The sequence below is a fragment of the Diabrotica virgifera genome, chromosome 10, assembly GCF_917563875.1.
Source record: "Diabrotica virgifera virgifera chromosome 10, PGI_DIABVI_V3a".
NCBI classification, from domain to species: Eukaryota; Metazoa; Arthropoda; class Insecta; order Coleoptera; family Chrysomelidae; genus Diabrotica; species Diabrotica virgifera.
The window spans coordinates 128,701,746-128,718,612 of NC_065452.1; the positions used below are offsets into that span (position 1 = coordinate 128,701,746).

The 16,867-nt window shown below is 34.0% G+C and overlaps 1 protein-coding gene across 2 annotated transcripts in view; it reads left to right on the plus strand.

Annotated features, from left to right (window-relative positions):
• Window positions 1-6,225: 6,225 nt before the first annotated feature.
• The window catches only part of LOC126893445 (dual specificity tyrosine-phosphorylation-regulated kinase 2), a 168,756-nt gene continuing 158,114 nt past the window's right edge, over window positions 6,226-16,867 (plus strand). For both annotated transcript variants that reach the window (XM_050663646.1, XM_050663645.1), the window contains exon 1: window positions 6,226-7,575. In XM_050663646.1, the coding sequence (XP_050519603.1) occupies window positions 6,619-7,575 (957 nt within the window). In that variant the 5' untranslated portion in view covers window positions 6,226-6,618. The remainder of the gene's footprint in view (window positions 7,576-16,867) is intronic.

Sequence of the window (16,867 nt, forward strand, 5' to 3'; positions counted from 1 at the left end):
TGAATTTTACTTTTCTTCTTTTTAATTGATTTCTCAAATTTGAAATGACTAACTGTGTTACAAAAATATTGTTCAATAAACAAGTAAACAAATATGGTCTTGATATAAATAACTTTTCTCCATTCAGACAAATGATTTGACTAACCTTTTATTCTTCACTCCCTCGTTTTCTGGACTGCGCTGTCCTTGATTCTCTCAACACGTACTCTCTGGTTGTTGCGAAAAAATCCCCCTCGTCAAAACTGCTTCCAAGAAAAACACACAGGACTTGCTCGAATCTCCCTCGGACCAGGAAAATTAACTCTTCAACCGGTCGACGATTTGGTTTCAACTTGACTCTGCTCACAAAGGCTGATCACACCACTCTACACTGATTATACACTTTTAAAACTCGACTGCCTTCTTCTGATGTCAATTACACAGTGACTTTATTTTTCTCTCCAATCCATACTCTCACATCCATTATCCCTTCTCCCGATATTTTTCGTCCACTCAACAACAACCTCTCTCCAACCATTTATTTCTTAAGAAACCCAATATTCTTCCACATAACTTTTCCAATTTGTCAAATTCAAGGAAAATCATAATTAGTTATTTTCTACTTTCTACTCTTACAACTAAAATAATACCGTTTGTATACCACATTAAAATACCTTCCCGGAAGGATCTTAAAAACGTTATTGTCCTGTCAACGCTCTCTCCACTTTCTAATCACCGAAATGTTTTGTTAATGTCCCGACCATTTCGTCGAATAATTATCACTAATCGTTTTAATTTTTCCGAAACACTTGTTTAAAAGCAAAATTAAATTCTAAACAAATTTGGCCATATATAGGGTGATGAAAAACTATCATTTCATGGTCGTTGATATAAATTTAATTTTTTTGAATTTCCTTAAAAAAAAACAATTCCACAACAGTACATGATACTAAAAATAACCAGATAGTATCTTCCCGTAGCCCAAATACGTCCGATTTCACGCATGATGACGTAACTGGAGACCAATTTGAATTTGAATTCTTGTTAAAGTTAGATGGGATTTGTATGCATTCTGTTATGAAATTATTCAATTAGCAACATAATATTAAACGACTTTTTGTGTTATATGTTTATAATAGACATCTCACTTTTACAAAAATAAAATATAAAATACACTTATCTTACAACCGCGAACGATTCAAACTAATCGGACGTTACGAACCATTACGAACGTGCCGGTCTCCAGTTGCGTCACGACTCCCCATCCCTTCAGAATGCGCAATATATTATATTCTTATTTATAGTATCATGTGTATGTATAAATAAGTAGCAAAGAACGTACGAAACGCGTATATAATATACTTAAGCGTAATTTATATACTATAAGAAGTTTTCACTTCGTGAGTCTTTGCCGTGTTTACTATTGTCTTCCATTGGTTGCGATCCTGTGCTACTATTTCCCATGGTCTCACTTCCATCTTCATCTTCTCCAGGTCTTCTCTGACTGCATCTTTCCACCTTTTTCTAGCCCGTCCTGCCGGTTTTCTACCATCTGGTCTTTCCCAAAATACATTGCTAATCAGTCTGTCGTCATCACTCCGTACCACGTGGCCTGCCCATCTTAGTCTATTTGCTTTTATGTATCTCACGATGTTTCCCTGCCCGAAGAGAGTCTCTAATTCATTGTTGTATCTGCTTCTCCATTCAGTTGTCACACTGACCCTGCAAGGACCATATATAACTAGCAAGATTTTGCGTTTCCATACTAACAGTTTAATGATTTCTTTCTTTCTCAATGTCCATGTCATATTATGGTTTTGTACATTTGGATTTTGGCACATCTTGAGAGAAGTTTTGACCTCATTAGATGTTGAACAGCCAAGAAAGATTTATTCCCCGCCAGTATTCCAATTCAACCTCCCGTTTTCCTGTGTTGTCACTGGCAATTGTTGTTACTCCTAGGTATTTGAATTCTTTGCCTACCTCAAAATTATGATCATTTATGGTATATGGCAGCGTTTTCCAACCGGTGGGTCGTGACCCACTAGTGGATCACGAGCGGATTTCAGCTGGGTTGCGGTGTGGCTCTTACGGCACGTATCCATACAAGAGCGAACCCCGCTCCGTGTAGCAGCTCCACATAGTGGATACTTCGGCAAACCCCGCTCGGCGCTCACCCTCTTCGATCCAACCGGTTTGCGGTTTATACGTAGGGGAGCTCATAGGGTATCCACTCGAGCTGGTTCACGGAGCGGAGTTCGCCCTTGTATGGATACGTACCGTTTTACAGTAGCTGAGTAGCGTACAGACCAGTTTTCTCCCAGGCGCCAGTCCGACTGGTTTTTTCCTACTCGCTATCTTACTCGGACCCAAACAGTCGGTTTTTGTTCTCAGTCTAGCTCTGGCATTTGCCCGAGTAATAACATATGCATATGAGAGTGACTTGAAACTCTTTCTAGCGTGGTTTTGGTTTAAAACTAGTGAAGTGTTCACTACTTTTTGTACTATTTAACGATGCAAAACTGGCTGAAAAGTGGGTCCAGTGTTAAGATAAAACTGCAATCTACTGGCGAAGGTGATCTTATTCGTCCATCTTCTAGCGTAGCAATGACGCTAAAGTACCTCTAGTATTTTCAAATGTTAAGAAAGGGAAGAAAATGTTAAGAAAATATTGTCCTGAATATCCTCAATACGGGTTCACGTTTATAGGTACGGAAGAAGGACGACCGATACCCCAATGTACACCTTTGTTTCGAAATATTGGCTAAACTTTTCGAAAGTATGAAGCCTTCAAAACTTCATTTCAGCCACATTTCAACTAAACACCCAGAAACCTTAAATAAACCTTTGATGTCTGTCATGTCTGTGTAAAATATTTAATGACATATATTTGAGCGGAGTAATACCAAGAACATGGCTGAAGTCGACGTTTATTGCTTTAGCAAAAAAATCAAAATCCGTATCCTGCAGTTTTTCCGAACCATCAGCTTAATGAGCCATATTTTAAAATTATTTCTAAAAATTATACATCACAGGATAATATAGACTGTGCTAAGAAAAAATCAGTCGCACACAGTTTGGTTTTCGGAATGCAGTGGGTACGAGAGAGGCTCTCCTTAGTATACAAGTGCTATTTCAACGATGTAAGACGTAAATTGCGATATTTATGCATTATGCATGCTTCATTATTACCATAATGCGTTCGATACAGTAAAGCACGACAAGCTGATGGAGATACTAAACACTATTGGAATAAACACCTGTGACTTAAGAATTATCAGCAATCTGTACTGGAATCAAACATCATCTATCCGGACAGAGGCAGGAGAATCCGACGATATCAAAATCAAACGTGGGGTCCGTCAGGGATGTATACTATCACCACTGTTGTTTAACATATGCTCTGAGCAAATCTTTCAAGAAGCAGTGGATGATGTTGAAGGCGGAATTAGAATTAACGGAGAATGTATCAATAACATAAGATACGCAGACGACACGGTGCTATTCGCTGACAGTTCTGAAGCCCTCCAGGAGTTAATGAACAAAATCACAGAAGTCAGCCAGAGATACGGACTTTCACTAAACACTAAGAAAACAAAATGTATGATTATCTCTAAGAAGGAACAGCAATTTGGACGAATCAATGTGAACGGTCAACAAATAGAAAGAGTTAAAATATACACCTACCTTGGTACGAACGTCAATGAAAATTGGGACCATTCCATAGAAATTAAATGTAGGATAGAAAAAGCAAGATCTGCATTTCAAAAAATGGCAAGCTATTCAAATGGCATGATTTATCAATACCCATAAAAGTCAGGTTACTACGATGTTATATCTTTCCTATACTGTTGTACGGAGTTGAGTCGTGGACTCTCACAGACGCCACCTGCAAGAAAATTGAGGCTTTTGAAATGTGGCTTTATCGTCGTATCCTGAAGGTATCTTCACCACGTTACTAATCAGGGTATCTTGCTGAGAATGTAAAAAGAAAAAGAGCTGTTAATAACCACAATAAAAGTAGCCAAAATCGAATACCTTGGTCACATCATGAGGAACATCGAAAGATATGGACTGCTGCAACTGGTCTTACAAGGAAAAGTGGAAGGAAAACGAGCACCAGGAAGGCGAAGGATTTCCTGGCTAAAGAATCTACGTACGTGGTTCAACCAACAACCACAAATCTTTTTAGAGCAGCAGTGTGCAAAGTACAGATTGCCATGATGGTCGCTAATATCCGGAACGGATAGGCACTACAAGAAGAAGAAGAAGAAGATGTTTTTTCAAGGAACTGATCTCGACTCGGTCGAATATGGAGAATATGGCGTCGGGACAAGGTAATAAATAAAATTACCATGGCCTTTTACCAGCTGTCTTTGCTAATAGCAAAAAATAGCGCTCCGTACACAGCAGGCGAGAACCTTATTTTTCTCGGGGCAGAAATAATTTCGTCACTTCTGTTTGACGAAAAAGCAGATCAACAGATATGTAAAATACCCCTATCCAACACTACAGTGAAACGTCGAATCAAGGAAATGTCTGTTAACGTAAAGGACAAAGGAGAGTTTAATATCTGCTATGAAAGAAAATTACTTTTATTCTTTACAATTAGACGAAAGTACAGATATTGCTGACAAAGTTAATTTGTTATGCTTAGTAAGGTTTAGTTTCAATGGTCAAGATATTTTCGATTCCTTGGATAGTTTTATTCGTGAAAATGGAACTAATTGGTCCAAATGTATCGGGCTTACAACCGATGGAGGTGAGGGATGGGTCGCAAATATGAAAAAACATCAGATGGTGGGTCGCCAGACGTAAAAGGTTGGGAACCACTGGTATATGGTATGGATTATTAGTATCTCAGTTGAAAATTTTCAACGATATACATTAGGTATAACAAGGTAGCGATAACATTATTATGGCCATCTCAAAATACCTACCTTAAATGAGAAAGTTGCATACAATATTTTTAAACTAATTAGATGTAAAGAGACGTGATGGCGTGGGTATATAATAATATAATATATGGTTACCTCTAAGGTAAGATAGATAGATATGATATAGGTAACCATATATACCCCTCCGATGATCCCTAATGAGGGTGAAACGTATGTAAGGGTGTCTAAAGTCCTCTCTGAACGAATTGAAGTGTAAGATGTCTCTCATTTTCGTTTTACAGCGGATTCTTTTACATCAGTTTTACTCCTATTTGAGTATACCAAGATTTCGTTGGAATTTTGGCTTGAAGAATAGACAGGTAGTGAAATGCAATTTGTAGACTTCCCCGTGTCTTCTTTCATTCAACTATCACTTGGTTCGCGAGTAATAAAAACCACGAATACAGACGTAACCAGAAACGTGTTTATTTCTCTGGAAATAAAACTTCGAATTGTTAATATGAAGAGTTACTAAGTTCATAGAAAGATGGGAAGAGGAAGACTCAGATAGAAGTAAGGAAGAAGATGGATACAATGGTAAACGAGATTAAGAAAGTAGACTATTCTAGAACCGAGGCAAAAAGATTAATTATTGATTTAACAAAGTCGCGCCGTATTGTCCTGCAGTTAAAAATAATGTAAAAAATACGCTGTTCCTCTTCATCATTACAAGTGTGAATAAGACAAAGGATAAAATATATAAGTGATAAAAAGGAGTAATTCTCAAGCTATTTCGTGTATTTTTATTATTATACCTCGTTTTTTAAAGGTAATTCAAATTTACCGAGCTGTAATGCTGTTTGTAATTGGTCCAACAACAGGCAAGTTTACTCAACTAAATTATAAAAATTTGTCAATATTGACATTATGAAATTTTGACACTAATGACATTTAAAATTCATAGGTTAATTAAGTTATATCGGAGATTTCTTTGTTTTTTCTGTCATATTTTTTCAAAAACAGTTGTTTTTAGAACTTTTTAGCGACGTACGTCTTACGTATTAGTATAATACAATATTTGTGGATTACCATCGAAGACCGACATGATCAACCAAAAAAGAAGATGGATCTGGATATTTTTTAGTGATATTATTGGGTGTGAATTTGTCTTTTAAGTTTACTCCTCGTATTTAAAAAATGAACCATAGTAGATAATATTATTATAATAATTTTAAAATTTGTGTCCTCTATTTTTTTTCGTTGATACGGCTATGACTTGAATCACCCGAAGATTACCGACAAGTACCGACGGTGTCGATCGAAAGAAAGCGTCGCGAGCGCCCCCTCCGGAGTTCTGTTGTGTCCCCTACTACACACAAGTTGACAATTGTGGCTGGAATATGGCTTTAAAGTAACCAATGACCCTTTGTTTGAATCCTAATGTTTTCGTTTCCAAATGAAAAGTATAATAAAGATAAATGAGAAAAAGTAGCAAAGATTTAGAATAGAAGAACGTCTGGGCCACCAGAATTTTGAGTGTTAGTTTTAAAAGTGTGGGGTGAGCCAACTAGTGATTCCTAAGTAAAGGCAACAAGGGGGTGAAGATCGTAACTCGGACAGTAGTGTGAATTAGACCAAGCGGTGTGTAGTTAAGACGAAGAAACCCTGAGATTAGCTGGTGAATGATTTTACGGGTACAGGTGCTCGGGCTCGCTCTAATGGTTGGCCATCAACCTCTTCGAGAGTCAGCATTGCCCTAGAGATGTCTAGTGCTGTTGTGGTAAACACTGTCAAAATGCCTATGTCCAGAACACAGTTGTTTCCAGTATCTTCTCACTCGTATATCCAAGAAGGTGGAGGCGGCAGTTTACCACCGCTAAACAAGGGCTCACTCAAAGAACAGAGTCCCCCTGCTGCATCCACAGCTTCCTCTGCGAATTCCGCCGGCCTTCCAGAGCTCTCCGTCGGTGGTTCCTGTGTTCTTCAGTGCATGCAATCTCATATGCCCAGAGGGTCAGCTTTAGCTCAAGTTAAAACATCAACTGTTCCAGTCACAACAGAATGTAAACCTAAGACAATGGTAGCCACTCCTGAGCAGGTTATGAAATTATATATGAATAAGTTAACACCATACGAACATCATGAAATATTTAACTATCCACAAATTTATTTCATTGGTGCCAATGCCAAGAAAAGGCCTGGTATTATCAGCAATCCAAATAACTGTGATTACGACAATGATCAGGGCTCCTATATACACATTCCACACGACCATGTAGCCTATAGATACGAAGTTCTCAAAGTGATAGGAAAAGGCTCTTTTGGACAGGTGGTTAAGGCCTATGATCACAAAAACCATATGCACGTAGCTCTTAAAATGGTAAGAAACGAAAAGAGATTTCATAGACAAGCACAAGAAGAGGTGCGTATTTTAGAACATTTAAGAAAACAAGATAAAGACAACACCATGAACATCATCCACATGCTTGATTCCTTTACGTTTAGGAACCACATGTGCATTACTTTCGAACTGCTTTCTATAAATCTTTACGAACTTATTAAAAAGAACAAATTCCAAGGCTTCAGTTTGCAACTTGTTCGAAAATTTAGCCACTCTTTACTTCAATGCTTGGATGCTTTAAATCGAAATAAAATTATCCATTGTGATATGAAACCTGAGAATGTGTTGCTGAAACAGCAAGGAAGAAGTGGTCTTAAGGTAAGTTATTTTCAATTTATACAGTGAAACCTCGATTATCCGTCAGGGCTCCGGCTACGGACAAAGGGTTTGACGGATAATCGAAAAGATGGTTAACAGAACATTAAAAAAAGATTAAAAGTTCATGGTACAATTTTCAAATTTTATTTACATGCTTTGTTCGACAATATAAGAGGGATTTGTGTTCGTACAATAGAATCAATTTGGTTTAAAATATTCTGTAATCTTTTTTTGTTTTACTTTTGTTTGCCAAAAACTGTGAAAGAAATACCACTTTCCACTAAATTTAAAAAAAAATGTTAAAGATTTACTCTTAAGAAAAGCATATTATTCTATAAATGAATATCTGGAGGACAAACTGCAGTAGCTTCATATTTTACTTGTAAAAATGTTATTTTATATATTTTATGTTTTGTCAATTTTGTTAATATTGTAGAGAGAGAGAGAGACATACTTTATTGATACAATGTACCGAAGTCTTTCAGCCAATTTACACAATTAATATACAGTGGAACCTCGATTATCCGTCTCTCCATTAACCGTCACCTCTGTTAACTGTCAGGGTACATACAGACGTTGAATTGACTACATCAGCAAAAATTTTAATGTAAAAAAATAAAAAAAAAGTTAATTTGGTTTGTGATGAAGACACAAACGGCTATCCATTGCTGACAGACAAAGAAATCGTTGAAATGGCAACAAGGACGGACCAAACAGATTCAGAAGCTAACACATACTTGGAATTTGACTGTAGATATGTTGATGAACCTATTGTAACTGACAAAGATTTGCTTAAATAATCTAGGGAAGCTGCATCGCACATGCAATAATTTATCGAGTGGCATTCTCAACAAGAAGAAGCCAATAAAGTAGATTGCATGATCTTATGCCGATTAAGAAATTCAGCTGTCACAAAATGTGAAGCAACAGTAAAACAGACATCGCACACATCTTATGGAAAATATAATGTCACTCAAATTCAATAAAATTTATACGAATAGATTCTTTTTAAATTAACGATCAAATCTTATCATTGCGACAAATCTTAATTATGATTAATTACGGCAGAAATTGCAATTAAAGTTTATCGAAATCACATTTTTGGAGTCAGTAAAAGTGTCAGTTACAATCACTATTGCTCTGGGTGCTATTCAAAAGAGCTTAAACCCCGCTGGGCCTAAGCGGATTAGTGAAAGTAATCCGCTGATTTATGGAGTACCGACAATTTGGGTATTTTAAAATATTTTTTCTCTCTCTAACTTATGTACGTACCCATTTGATTTCAGATTTGTTTATATCAATTTCTGCTCTTATTATTGAAAATATAGAGTTGGCGCAATGATAAGATTTGACCGTTAATTTAAAACGAATGTATTTGTATAAATTTTATTGAATTTGAGTGACATTATATTTTCCATAAGAGGTGTGCGATGTCCTTTGAGAGTTGGTCTATGAATTTTTATTTTTTTTAATGTTCTGTTAACCGTCTTTTCGATTATCCATCATACCCTTGGTCCGGTGCCCTGACGGATAATCTAGGTTCTACTGTACATTAATACAGTATATGTTTTTTGTTAATATTAATACAATACAATAATTAAAAAAAAATATTTGTATGTGGCGGTAATCACAATATCATTGACAATTAGTTACAATACAGATGATGATTTAAATAGAGTTGTTTATTGTCTTGATGTGTAGCAGATTTCTTCAAAAAGAGTTCTTCCTGGATATCTACGGGCACTGTCCTCTGGTATCTTCACAATGTGGGGCTCAATCAAATTTTTGTTATTGTCATTAATTAAGAGATATTTAAACAACTTATTGAGTCTCTCATTAAAAGGTTCAATTCCAGTTTTATCGTACAGCATTCTGTTTGATGGATCATGAAGTGGATTATCAGGATGACACATTCTAGTAATTTGTCGAAGGCTAGTTATTTCAGCCACTTTTATATTATTTTTGGCAGGACCTTTAGAATTATAGAAAATTGCAGAACCGTACTCCAGCATGGGCCTGCAAATCATTTTATAAATATTGGCTGCTGTTTCAATCGTAATTCCCCCATTGTCCAATAACAAATATTCAGAATTCATATCCGATATTGAACAGAATAATTATATCACCCAGTAGATTGCACGAATTTATTTGTTTTTATATTCACACACGTAGATTATTAGTTTAGATCCAAATTGGTCAATTATCAACAATATAATTTGGAAATGACAAGAAAGTGCTGACGAAAGTAGAATTATTTACCTTAATTAAATATACAAATCACGCGGGCATCGTGTCACCAATGACCCAATTTAAGCTTCTATAAAACCAAGATATCGGGCCTAGAGAAAGAGCATTCATCAGTCTACATCAGTCTTTAGCTAAGCGCGTATCAGTAATTAATCAGTGTTCGGAAGTACTCCCGGGGTAAAATCACCCTAGTGTCGGTTCTATCAATAAATACCTTTATCGCTATTCGGTGTTTATATCCTTAACTTTATACACCCATTCTTGTATGTTAAACTTCTGAAGTGTTTTGCTCTAGTTATAATTTTCCTTTTTATAACTGCTGTGTGGTGGTTGAACTTCAATTTGTTATCTAGTTCTATTCCCAAATACTTAACAGTTTGGGAGGGTTTAATAATATTGTCGCATATGTTTATAGTTGGTGAGTGATCTTGGATTCTATGGTTAAATATTATTAGTTTTGTTTTAGAAGGATTTATTGTTAATCTCCATTTATTCATCCAAGATATTGTGTCATCCACCTGCCTCTGCAATAAGTCCATTGTCTTTATTAAATTTTTTCCATATGATATCACTGCAGTGTCATCAGCAAATTGTAGCAAATTAGTATTGGTTAGTCTATTGTCGCATATGTCACTGCATTAGAGATTATACAATAGAGGGGAGAGAGTTTCATTGATCTTAACTATACACCTGCGTCTTCTAAGAAATTCGTCAATAATCCATATTAGAGAAGGGGAGCATTTCATTCTGTGAAGTTTATATAACAATCCTCTATGCCAAACGGAGTCAAAAGCCTTCTTGATGTCCAAGAAAACTCCAGCGGCCTTTAGTCCTTGCAATCTTGCTGCCTGTATATTGGATGTTACTATTGAAAGAGGAAGGATTGTAGATGATTTTTCTCTAAATCCAAACTGGTGTGCTGGAATATATTGGTTTAATTCATTATATAATCTTCCTTGGATAATTTTCTCAAAATTTTTTCCAATTACTGGGAGAAGGGTTATTGGACAGTAATTTTGGGGTAGTTGATGGTTAGTATAAAATAACTATTACAATGCCTGTCTTCCACTCATCAGGGAAGAAATGATTCATGATACAATATTCATATATGCTCATTATCTTCTTATGAATATCTGGATCTAGTTGTCTAAGGATTTTACGATTGATGGAATCTTTGCCTGGAGCTGTGTTTTTTCCCCTCGTCATATTCATCTTCTGTGATGTCCTGAAGAGCATTCAGATAACGACTATTTTCATAAAAACTTCCAACCCAACTATCCACCTCCTCTAAGGTATCTCTATCAAAATTGTTATCCTCATTAAATTTGTAGGTTTCTTCAAAGTATCTAGCAAAAGCACTACATTTTTCTTCATCTGTACTATATGTCTGGCCATAATATATCAGTTCTGAAATCTGTTGTCTTTTAAACGATTTATATTTAGACAGTTTTTTTATTTCATTCCAGTATGTTTTTCCTTTCATGGAATTTATACTTTTAAGGATCCATTTATGTTGTTTAAATTGTGATATAAGTTTGTGAATATCTTTGTTTAGTGCATTAAATTGTGATTTTAATGCATGTGTTAATATTGTATTATACACATTAATGTTTTTTTTTATATTAATTGGCCTAAGGACATGTAATCTACTTTATTGGCTTCTTGTCAATAATATCACTCTATGAATTGTTGCATGTGTGATGCAGCTTCTTTACGCAAATCTCTGTCAGTTGCAATAGCATCATCAGCATCGCCACCATCAAATTCCAAGTCTGTGTTAGCTTGTGAACTGAATCTGCTTCTTCCACTTCTGTTGCCATTTCAACGATTTCATCATCTGTCAGCAATCAGCAAATTTTGTTTGGCTTATAGCAATACTTTTAAACAAAATGAATTGATGACTCAATTTTTGCTTATGTAGTCCATACAACTTATGTATGGACCCTGACGGTTAACAGAGGTGATGGTTAATGGAGAGACAGATAATCAAGGTTCCACTGTACTTATAAATGTGGACCTCAGAGGTAAACTACACTATGTTGACATGGTGTTGTTTGAATAAGTTCTTTTAATCCACTTATTTTATTAGTTTGATTATACAAATTGGTTATATATTATCATTAAAATATGGTTATAATGTCTTTCAACCAATTATGGGATATTTCAGATTTTTATTATCATCCTAAGTACTCTAAACCTTGTTGCAAACACACGCTAAACACAGTTGCTCAAAATGACTTAGTGTAGTTTACCTCCAAGGTCCAGAAATACATATTAGCATACCTCAAGTTAGTAATTTCTATAAGCTATCGTAGAAACCGATTAACAGAATAAAATATTTAAGTAGTTGAACCTGCTTATTAAAACACTGGTTATAGGAATATCCCGGTTTAAGAAATAGAATTAAGTTCCCAAAACATTTCTACTAGCCACCAATGATCACTTTTTAGAAAATCCCGGTTATAGGAATACTTTTGCTTCACACGAAGGCTATTCCAATAAGTGTGTTCGACTGTATATATATTTTCAAAACCCTATTACCACATAGTAGTGTAGGGCGACAATGCATTATAATATGTACAATACAAAAACAACTTAACATTAATATCCAAATTAATCTTAAACTTTACTAATATTCTGTTGGGTATTTACATTATGTACAAATTTGACCCATCCTTCCTATTTCTGGCTAGCATCCTTGCTTCTATCCATGTTGTTCGTCTTTTTTCTAATATTTTTCCTAGGGTTCTATTCCATGTTTGTTGTGATGTACCTTTCTTCTATTCTTCTTTGCGTTTTTCCTGCCAAATTTCTTTCACCGGTTTTGTATAATCCATTCTCTGAAGATGACCCCACCAACTGAGTTGCCTTCTTTCTATAAATTCTAAGGTTGAGTCTATTTCTAAATCGTCTCTTATTTGAGTATTCAGTAGTCTATCTCTTTTGGTATCTCCTCGAACTTGTCTAAAGTATTTCATTTCTACTGCCTGTATTTAACTCTTTTGTAGTTCTGTTAGAAACCACTACTTGCAACCGAAGGTTAATACAGGCTTATTATATTGACTTAAACACATTAATTTTTGTTTTTCTTGTTATTTCTTTTTTCTTTATGAATTTATTGCTCATTGCATAGTATGGGTTCATGGTTTTTTTAATTCTATTATTAATAATCTGTTTCCTGTCTTCCGCTGTCTTCTAATTCTACTTCTAAGTATTGAAAGGTTCGTGCTTGTTCGATTTTTAGGTACTTCTTCTATTTTTAGGTTTATCTTTTCTTCTTCTTCATTTCCTCCCATGACCAAAACTTTTGTTTTATTTTTATTAATTTTTATTTTTTTAATATCATTTTATTTTTAATAATTGAATGACAAATATTTGAGTAAAGAATACTTAATAGTTCTTTGGAACGTGTTAATACTAAGCGATTTTATTCCAACAATTAAATTTGTATATAAATGATTGAAACATCAAATTTCCTGATTAAATATTTTTCTTGCAATGATAATAACTCTTTTTGTTTATAAGACATATATTAAGGGACTTGTGACTATCTATGTATCAAAATAAGATAATAATTGGTAAAAATAGTATACAAAAAACAACTTTTGCTACAAATGTTTATTATTAATTTTGAAATCAACGAAAGCCAAAGTGGTACTATCCAGTAAATAAAAACAATCATTATCAGCAATATATAAATACTATTTTAATATTTTTTATGCAGTGAGTAAGAGATAAGCATATTATATAAGTTAATCCATAACAGTTTATTATTATTTGAACCTGCAGTAATCAGTAATAAAAAACTCTCTAAATGTGCTTTATTGTTTATTTAATAAATAGGCATATTTTAATTAAAATGAAACAAAATTGCTTAGAGATAATTGATTATTAATAGTAATTAAGTATTCAACTAAAGCATGACAGGTGAAGACTAATTTATACTAACATTTTTAGTCCAAACCAATGAACAGTGTTAATTATCTCTATTAACTCTTTTATTTCTTCCGTTTATACATTGTGAAATGTTTAAATTATATATTTTATGAATTACACAGGAACCCTTAACACTCAGAACTATTTCTGAACACAAAACATTTTTTTTCCACAAGTAAACTATAAAATGTAGAATACATTGTCCATTTGATGTTTATATTTCTTTACTACTACGTAAGATTGTCTGCACAGCTATATGAAGACTTGAAAACACTGAGGGGATGAAAAGGTTATACAGCATTGCTAAAGCAAAGATTCAAAAATTGATTGACTATGTTTACAAAAAAAAAAATTTGAATTGTAGCAAGTCAATTTGATGTATATAAAATATATAAGATATATAAGATAATGTGTATATACAAATAACATTATACAGGGTGTTTCATTAATAATTGTCCATATAGTAACTGGAGAAACCTTAGCACAAAATACGAAGATTTAACCTAAAACACTTAAATAAACTGTGGTTCCTTACTGAGTTACAGGGGTTTTATCTAAAAATTTAAAAAATATTTTTGCTCAGCATTTTAAAACTATTCGACGTATCCTTTTCGTATTTGGCAGGAAGTATAGGTACTGTGCCAACTACTAAATTATGTTAAACAAACGTTTCTGTCTATTACCAGAGGCGTACGACGGGGGAAAGTGAATGGTTGACCCTTTCCGAATTCTACGCCGCTGACGGAATTGCTATTCTAGTTCAATTTTTGGATTCTCCAATACTTTCTATGAAAATAATATACTTTTCATTCTTAACGATAAAGTCATTAGTTTTCGAGATATTTGAAGTTAAAAATGAAACGACACAGTTATTTTGATTAATGTATTGTGTCGCTTCATTTTTAGTTTCAAATATCTCGAAAATTAATCATTTTATCGTTACAAATGAACAGTATATTATTTACAAAAAGTATGGAAAAATCAAAAAATTACACTAAAATAGCAATTTCGTCAGTGGCGTAGAATTTGGGAAGGGTCAATCAGCCACTATCCCCTGTCGTACGCCTCTGGTAGTAGCTAGAAACGTTTATTTATCTTAATTTAGTAGGGTGTACAGTAACTACACTTTCTACCAAGTATGATAAAGATACTCCAAATAGTTTTAAAGTACTGGGTACAAATAATTTTTAAATTTTAATCATATGAATATGAATCATAATATCATAAATTAATCAAAATAACTGTGCCGTTTCCTTCAAATATCTCGAAAACTAATAACTTTATCGTTACCAATGAAGAGTATATTATTTACGTAGAAAATATTGGAGAATTTAAAAATGGTACTAAAATAGTAATTCTACCAGTGGCGTAGAATTTGAGAAGGGTCAACCATTCACTAACCCCTGTCGTATGCCTCTGGTAGTAGCTAGAAACGTGTGTTTATCATAATTTAGTAGGGTGTATAGTAGTCGCACTTTATACCAAGTATGAAAAGGATACCTTGAATAGTTTTAAAATATTGAGCAAAAATAGTTTTTTAATTTTTAGATAAAACACCCTGTAACTCAGTAATGAACCATATTTAAGTGTTTTAGGTTAAATCTTCGTATTTTGTGCTAAGGTTTCTCCAGTTACTATATGGACAATTATTAATGAAACACCCTGTATAGAAATATAAATACATTCACGCACATTCACAAAATGAGACATCGGAAAACATAGTGAGTAATATTCATGTCCATGATACTGCTTTAAAATGATTAAAATATTCACTAACAGAGTAAAAAGCAAATCTCAGAAGATATTTTTTCAGAATGACTTTAAATTTATTGATTTTAAGGTTTTTAAAACCCCTAGGTAGGACATTATATATGTTAAAGTCAATAGAGTTTTTTTGTGATTTACTCAAACGATATTTGACTGTTCTGATATTATTGGCACCTCTTGTGCTGTAATTATGCAAGTCAGACTGTTTAATTAAAGTATCTGCAGTTTTGTGTGTTTCCATGAGGACATTGTATAGCTATAGTGTTGGCAAGGGCATTATTTTATATTAAATAAATAATGGTTTGCAAGATTCCAAGTAACCAACTTTTGCAATTATTCTAATTGCTTTTTTTGCAATTTAAATATTGTTAGTGCATTGCAAGAGTTTCTCCACAAAATAACGCCATAGCTTAAAAGCGAATGGAAAAGAGAAAAGTAAATAAATTAATTGTTCTTAAGGTATCAACACTTGTAACAAGTTTTAGTTGTCTAAGTAAAAATAAAGTACTTGAAAGTTTACCTTTGAGATGGTCAATATGGTTATACCAAGTCAGTGTGTTGTCAATTGTCATGCCCAGCAATTTTACAGTATTTTTTTCCACACGAGCATCGAATGGATTAGATGAAATGAATAAATTTTGAGTTTTGTTATCATTTAGTTTAAGTTTATTTGCTGCGAACCATGATTGAGCATTTGAATTTACATTCGTAGAAGTGGTTTCTAAAAGAGAACGATTTCTGTCATAAAAAATAGTCAGCAAAAAGTAGTGTCGTCTGCAAATAATACTGTTTTACATGGTGCCATAAAATTGGGCAAGTCATTAACATATATAATAAATAATAGAGGGCCCAAAACAGAACCTTGTGGAACTCCATGCTTAACATGCTTAAATTCAGAGAGACAATTTCCGTATCTGACTGCTTGGTATCTATCACTTAGATACGATTTAATTAGTTCTAGAGGAGTACCTCTGATACTGTAAAAGTGCAGTTTTTTTAGTAGGATATCATGAGAAACACAGTCGAAGGCCTTTGAAAGATCACACAACGTTACAGCAGTTTGGTTATGCTTCTCCAGGCCATCCACTATGCCACTCATCACATCTAAGAAGAGTGCATGAGTTGTGGAACAATCCTTTCTAAACCCATGTTGTGAACTGGTAAGAAAGTTATTGGTTTCAAAGTACGATATTAGGCGTTGCTTCAGAATTTTTTCTATTATTTTACTGAATATGGAAATGATAGAAATTGGTCTATAATTGTCTACAAGATCACGATCGCCCTTTTTAAAAATAGGAACAATTTTGGAGTATTTAAATCCAGTTGGAAATATCCCGATTGA